The sequence below is a fragment of the Orycteropus afer genome, unplaced genomic scaffold, assembly GCF_000298275.1.
Source record: "Orycteropus afer afer isolate SDZICR_OR568_19922 unplaced genomic scaffold, OryAfe1.0 scaffold01054, whole genome shotgun sequence".
NCBI lineage: Eukaryota > Metazoa > Chordata > Mammalia > Tubulidentata > Orycteropodidae > Orycteropus > Orycteropus afer.
This window is the reverse complement of record NW_006922641.1, coordinates 74,081-80,969: the sequence shown is the minus strand read 5'-3', so window position 1 is coordinate 80,969 and position 6,889 is coordinate 74,081. Positions and strand designations below refer to the sequence as shown.

At 44.9% G+C, this 6,889-nt stretch overlaps 1 protein-coding gene across 1 annotated transcript in view; it reads right to left on the bottom strand.

The window, feature by feature from the left end:
• Positions 1-437: 437 nt before the first annotated feature.
• The window catches only part of AIFM1 (apoptosis inducing factor mitochondria associated 1), a 40,800-nt gene continuing 34,348 nt past the window's right edge, over positions 438-6,889 (bottom strand). The window contains exons 12-16 of the mRNA XM_007958630.1: positions 6,224-6,364; positions 4,501-4,643; positions 2,564-2,688; positions 848-1,044; positions 438-509 (exon numbers count right to left, since the gene is read on the bottom strand). Coding sequence (XP_007956821.1) covers positions 438-509; positions 848-1,044; positions 2,564-2,688; positions 4,501-4,643; positions 6,224-6,364 — 678 coding nt within the window. The remainder of the gene's footprint in view (positions 510-847; positions 1,045-2,563; positions 2,689-4,500; positions 4,644-6,223; positions 6,365-6,889) is intronic.

Genomic DNA, 6,889 nt, shown 5'->3' with positions numbered 1-6,889 from the left:
AGCGTCCCTAGAGGAGCGGTCAGGGGCCAAGCACCACAGGCAGAGGCCACAGCAGGTAGTAGAGAGGCCTGGAGGGGCCAAGAGCACTTCCGGGAACGGACAGATGTCTCGAGTGAGGTGTGGGGAATGCACGGCTGAGAAAAGTCCTACACTTTCCAGCAGCTCCCACTGCCTTTTCTCTAATCTGCACAACTTTCCTCCCTTGCCACCCTCTTTAAAAGAGAACAGAATTTAATTTAGAAGAATCAGGTTTTATTTAATGACATGAATATTAAGAATTCATCTACATGGTTGAAAATCATCAGAAAGGACTTGATGTTTCACACTCATACACCCAGAGGATGTTTGCTCAATAAAAACTGCTCCGGTACCCCTGCTACCCACCTCCCACCCGCCGTCAGGGGCAGAGAAGGAGCTGCCCACTCCTCTAGGGGGCTTTAGTCTTCATGAATGTTGAAGAGTTTGGCCACTTCATTGAGATCTTCATGTTGCTCACCATCCTTAATGATCTGAAGGACAGAGTAACGAACAAGGGGTCACGTACTCACTCTGTGTGCACTGAGGCCAGGCGCACACAATAGGGCAGCCTGGGCCAGTTCCCACATCACTCTGAAGGAGTGGTGGGAACAGCTTTCTATTAACTCAGAATGAGCAGTGTGCCAACTCTCAGGCCACCCAGCCAAGACCCAGTGAAAAAGAAATGTTCCCGAGGCAAGGCTGTGCTTTTGTTCGCCTGGGCACAATTCGACCCAGGTGGACAATGCATATCAGGGTGTCTGACGAAGTCCCAGGAACAGTCCCCAACCTCATTCCCCATCTTCCTCCAAGAGCTCTGACAGGTACCTACCTTTCTTGCTATCGGCATTCGGTTAAAGATGTTCCATAGCACGATCCCCACCACCACATTGTCCCTGAGGTAGAAGATGACACCTTTGCCATAGTCCTCCCCTTCAGTGGGGGCCTGTGGGACTGCTGGGCTGCTTGGAGGAATAGCGATGTCTGAGGCCTCAGCCTCTGTCTCACTCTCTGATCGGATACCAGTCCCTGTGGCCAGCCCCCCAACAAACAAACAAACAAGCAAAGGCAAGACCTCAGTTATTATGAGCTTGGAAAATTCTAGAAGGCAAGAGTCTTCTAGAAACCTGCTTCAAGATTATTTGCTGTTGTATGTCCCTGTCCATTGACAAAGCCAAGGAAAGCGCTTCCTTGCCAGCTCTTGGGCACTGGGTCAGTCTGACCCCAAACTACCCCCCTTATTATCTAATTTTGAATTTAGACTACAGGTATTTCCTGATATCTGGAGCTCTTGTTTGTTCATTAATTCAACAATGATTCACTAAGCAGAGACTTACTTGCTTAGTAAGAGCCGATTAATTGCAGAGGTCTTGCTCTTACCCTCTGAAAAACATTCTAGAGCCACACTGTCTGGTATGGTACCAGCTAGCCACATAGCTACTGAAATTTAAATTAATTAAGGTTAAAAAAATTAAAAATTGAGTTCAACTGCACTAGTCACATTCCAAGTACTCAACTGTCCTATGTGACTGGTAGCTCATGCACTGGATGGAGCAGAGGGAGAACACATCTCCATCCGTGCAGGAAGTTCTACTGGACTGCTGCTACAGAGATATTCTGGCCACAGCAGGACCAGGCAGTTTCCAGGTGGGAGGACTCTAATCAAGGAGTTTCCTCCCGGAGGGGGGGAAGGGGAATGGCAGCCGGGGACGGGGGCACTTTGCCTTCTGAGAACAAGCAGGGTACAAGTCACACTACCCAGTGGCCAGAGCAGGACCTGGTGTTTATAAATGCCTGGGTCCCTCTCTTGGATCCACTTCCCAAGACGGGTCAGAATTCAGCAGTGAGTGTAATGTATTCTACTTGAATTGTACAGAGAGGCAATCTACACAGGCATGTATCTTGCTCTTTTCTTCTTAAAGACCTACTTGCCCTTGAAACTCCTCTGGCAAAGGACACAGAGGTTAAATAACTCAAGCCAAGGTCAGAGAAGGGAGACAGTGCAAGGCCTAGGAGTTAATGAAAAAGATGTGTGGGGGAGAGAAGTCCATTCTGAGAGAGGTGCCTCCCTCTAGAGAATGCTGGGCATTATGATCCAACAAATGGAAGCGAGCAAGCTCAAGAACCACTCGGCCAGTTCTTTGCTGCCTAGGGCCTGGGGAGGGTAGCAAGTCCTAAACTACCACTTTCACTCCTAGTTCCTAGGATTAGCAGGATGCAAAACAAAAATACACAAGGATTTTCTTCATCCCACAAGTTTTCCTATTCCCTGGAGACAAACTAAACAACAGAGTCGTCAGGTCAGCTACTGTCCAGAGTCTAGCACAGACCCACAGTCTTTGAGTCTATGCTTTGACAGGATACGTGATTCTGTCAGCTCTCAGACCACTAAAGAGTGAGGACTTGGATTTGCTTTATTTTAAAGCACAACATGAAGACAGGCTTTCAGCGACGGCTCCCTCTGGCCAATACAGAAACCCCTCATTCAGGAAAATTTGGCCCAATGCTTCTCAACACTCTTCCAAGAGAAATGGTCGGGCTTCCTTACCTGACTGCTCGGTGGCAGATTTTGGGTTGTCTTGTGCAGTTGCTTTTGCAAAAACACCAACTGTGGGCAAACTACTGTCCACAAGGCCAATAGCTTCATAGCCAACATCAGGACCCAAATCACTCCTAAGGAGGCAGAGAGAAGAGGGTTCTGCCAAGGGAACAGCATGGTAGTACATGTTCTCTAAGACACAGCCATGTTATACTAACTAAACAACAGGGGAAATGTCAAAATCATCTGTCTCCCACTAGGGCAGCTAGGGACAATCATGAGAAAGCAGGATTATCCCAAACAGCATTTATTTTCCTTAAGAAGCCGTCAGACACATCACACATCCACAAATGATATAAATGATTTTAATTAACTTATCCTTTTATCCTATACCACATGACGGGGGTGATGCGTTCCACACTTTACTATCTACTGCCTTCCTTTCGTTTGTCTCGAAAGTGCCTTTAGGAAGCTTTGAAGAGTGCCTTGTATTATATAATCCAGAATTTGAGCTGTTTTATGATTTCATTAATCGACATTATTTCCTGTTTTTCAAGGCTGGAATGCTTTCTTATAAAGAGATACCTTCCCACTTGGCCATTTTGTTTTAATTGTTCTTCTTGGGAACTTTGCATATTATCATCACACCTTTCTTTTTTAAATTTTATTGTGATTTGGGCAAAAGTTCACATCTTCCATACAGCAGTTCACATACACTTTGTCTTATGACGTTGACTGCAATCTCCCACAATGCACCAGCTCCCTTCCCACTTCCTCCCCATAGCCACCTCCTCCCTGTGTCCTTCCCTCCCACGCACTCCTGGCCCCCGAGCTGTCTCCCTGTGCATACACAGCCCTTCTATTCTCCCATGATTATCTCTCTATAAGGACTGTATCCACCTAATGTAAATGTTCAGCTCATATGCCTGTCTTTGGTTTGGCTGGAAGCCACAGGAGTGGGTTCAACTCCAGACCTGAAGGGTAGCTAGGGGCCACAGTCTCAGGGGTTCCATCAGGCTCTATCAGACCAGCAGACCTGGTCTCTCTCTTTTTTTTTTTTTTTTCACATCACATCTTTCTTATTGTGCTCGGAACCTCGTGGAATATTTTGGGCACAGACACACTATAGTTTTATAATAATTGAGGACACTTCAGTGGCTTTGTTCCTGGCATCTACAGTCTGTTCTCTTTTTGGCCACAGTAGCTCACGGGATTGGTGTCTTCAGAGAACAGTCTACAATGACTCCTGGGATTCTGTTTGTGGGTCCTAATTGATAATTGTATAGTTATGGACCATTTTTAGCTAACTGCATTATCTTACATTAGTTGACCCTGAAATTCATCTGGTACATTTTTGCTGCCCACTCACAGAACTGTGTGTGATATTACTAAAATGTACTCCCACCAGCTGAGACTTTCTCTATCAGAAACAGCTTAGCAGCTTCTGAAACCTTGAAACTTTTTTTGTGTAGCTCATAAAAGCTATATAAGAGTCAACTAGGGCCAACCCTAGTACTCAGGAATGTCCACTGCTGACTTTTCTTTATCCAAAGAACTGCCTCTATGTGCTTGACTCTGAAATGCCCATCTTAAGGGGTACAGATGAATGGGCTTTTTTTTTCAGTATGTTGGGCTCATTAGGATTACCAGCACAGAACAAAATAAAATATATTAAGAAGACACCTTGGTACCACCTACTTTAGGTCACACTCTGAGCTATTTTTCCGGAAGTGCTAATGCCACCTCCGTTCATTCACCTAGTCTAATTTATGCCAAACAGGACACTTTTACCAGATGGCCACTCAGGGTTAGAATGTATGGACATGAGATGGGATTTTTTCCCCTCTGTATGAAGCTAATTGGCCCGCAAGGAAACCAAATCATAGCCCTGGTCCCATTAATTCTGTGTTCTAACAAATCAAGTCCCCAAGGAACATAACTATTACCAGAACATCGACTGATGCCAGTATGGCTTAGCAGCGCCGGTCATATTTTCTCCAGCCAATCTTCCGCTCACAACAGCGTGATCATGGTGCTCTACCCGCCTCCTACCCAACTTTATATCATAGAAGCACGCAGCATCTCCTGCCTTTGGAAACAAATGCATAACACAAACACAAGATAAAGCAGCAAGTTCAAGACAGAACATAATTTTGAGGGCTCAAAGAACCTGGAATGTTAAGTAATTAATATTTTCCATCTAATGTCCAGAAAAATACCTCATCAAAAACAGCTGAGATTCCTTTTTGAGAAAATTAATTCTGTGCTTCCACAAAACTTACCGAAATTTGTAGCTTAAGCCTATTTCTTCTCATTCTGGCCTTATCAGAGACAGAATTTTTAATAACCCTGATTTCCAGAATATTCTTTCCTAATATGTGAAGACCAGGTTTTAGATGTGACTGCCTCTCACCTTTAAACCTTTTCAAAGTTAAGGATTTTTTTGGGGGGGTTCCTCTGCATACATGCATTTGTTCAACAAACACTTACTGGACAAAGCATTATACTATCTGGATTGCAGCGATGAAATGACATGGGCTCTGCCTACAAGGAATGCATAACCCCTTAGAGAAAGATACAGGCTTGGCTATAACCACAAATGCAATGGACTAGCACTGTGCAGTGTGAGAGGTACAGATGAAGTGAGCCAGGTGTTTCAAGCAGAGAGAAGAACTGCCAGGTGGGGGTGAGCAGGGCCAGCTTCACGAAGGAGGTGGCATTTGAGTTCATCTTTGTGGCTATTCAACCCCACCCCCCAAAGCAACCTAAAAATCCAACAAGTTAAAGTGGGAAGCTAAACTATGAAATCCACTTAATGGAGTATTACATTATCCAGTCATTAAGCTGTTTGTACAGTCTGAAGGAACGTGAGAAATACATTATAATGTTAAATAAAAAAAAAGCAGACACAAATGTTCATACACAGTATGCTCACCACAACCAAGTAAAACAAAGACAACCTACCCACAGGGAAGCAAAGCGAGGGAAAGACACCAAAACATTCGTGGTGGCTGCAGGTGGTCTGCCCCTCTCTCCTTGCCTGTGTCTTCTATATTGAGCATATATTACATTTAAAACAAGTTTAAAAAAAGCTAGTACACATGATCTTAAAAAAAAAAAAAAAAACAGCTTTAAAGGAGAAAAGCCCCTTGAACATGTCCCTGTCCTTAGTCATAGGGTCCATAATTAAACACAATATACTTGTAATGATCTAACAATGGGGGAAATTACCTCATGGTTCCTACATACTACAGTCTTGTTTGTGTCATAACAGATTTTCAAAAACAACTAAAAATAGTACTAAAAGGAAAATGAAAATGCAATGCTTTTCCTTTCTAGGGAATATGTTACAAAACTGCTGCATCTTCCATTCCCTGGATGCACGCTTCAGCAGAGGGCAAGGCAGGGCAGCCTGGACGCTGTATGCCTGCCTGCCAGGCCTTAGGCTGATGGCTGCTGCCCGTGGGGTACACCCGGAAGGGCTCTGTTCCGACAGGCACTCGCGCTGTTCATTTCATTTTCCACTAGCTTGCAGCTATAACTGACCTCGTCCATCAAGCGGGTCACAGGTTTTTGTTCTCTACTCTCGGCCTCCACACACTTTTCCCCTGTGTGGTTTAGCTGTGGATGAGCTTCAGCACACCATTGGGCACACCTGTTGACACTTACCACCCAGATGTTGGAGCGTGCTTGTAGCTCTGCATTCACCCGGAAGCCACCAAAATCTGAGTCTATTTCCAGCCCACCAGTCTTGGCCAACTCAACATTGGGCTCCAGACCCACAGCTGCCACTATGTGGTCAGTTTCCACCTGGAGAATAAAAGAATTCAGCCAATCCCCACAATTTCCACTTGTATCTGTGACATAACAGCTGCATTTCACATCAAAAATTGGGGCTTTTAAAAATTAGTTGATTTGCCTCTGGTAAACAAGTTTTATAGTCCATTTCATAGAAGTCCCCCTTCCACACACATACCCCATATTATCTGAAGAGAAACCTGCCATCCTAGTAAGGACTTAAAAATCTGTGCCACAGATAGGAAGGGGCCGAGGGAAAGTGGTTTCCAGGTGACTACTTGGGCTCTCACCATTCTCTGTTTTAATGGAGTAACAGTTACTGTTGTTAGGTGCCGTCAAGTCAGTTCTGATACATGATGACCCCATGTACAACAGAAAGAAATACTGCTCGGCCCTGTGCCACCTTCACAATCACTGCTGGTTAAGGCCGTTGTTGCAGCCACTGTGCCAGTCCATCTCATTCAGGGTCTTCCTCTTTACCAAGCATGGTATCCTTCTCCTGGGACTAGACCTTCCTAATAACATGTCCAAAGTAGG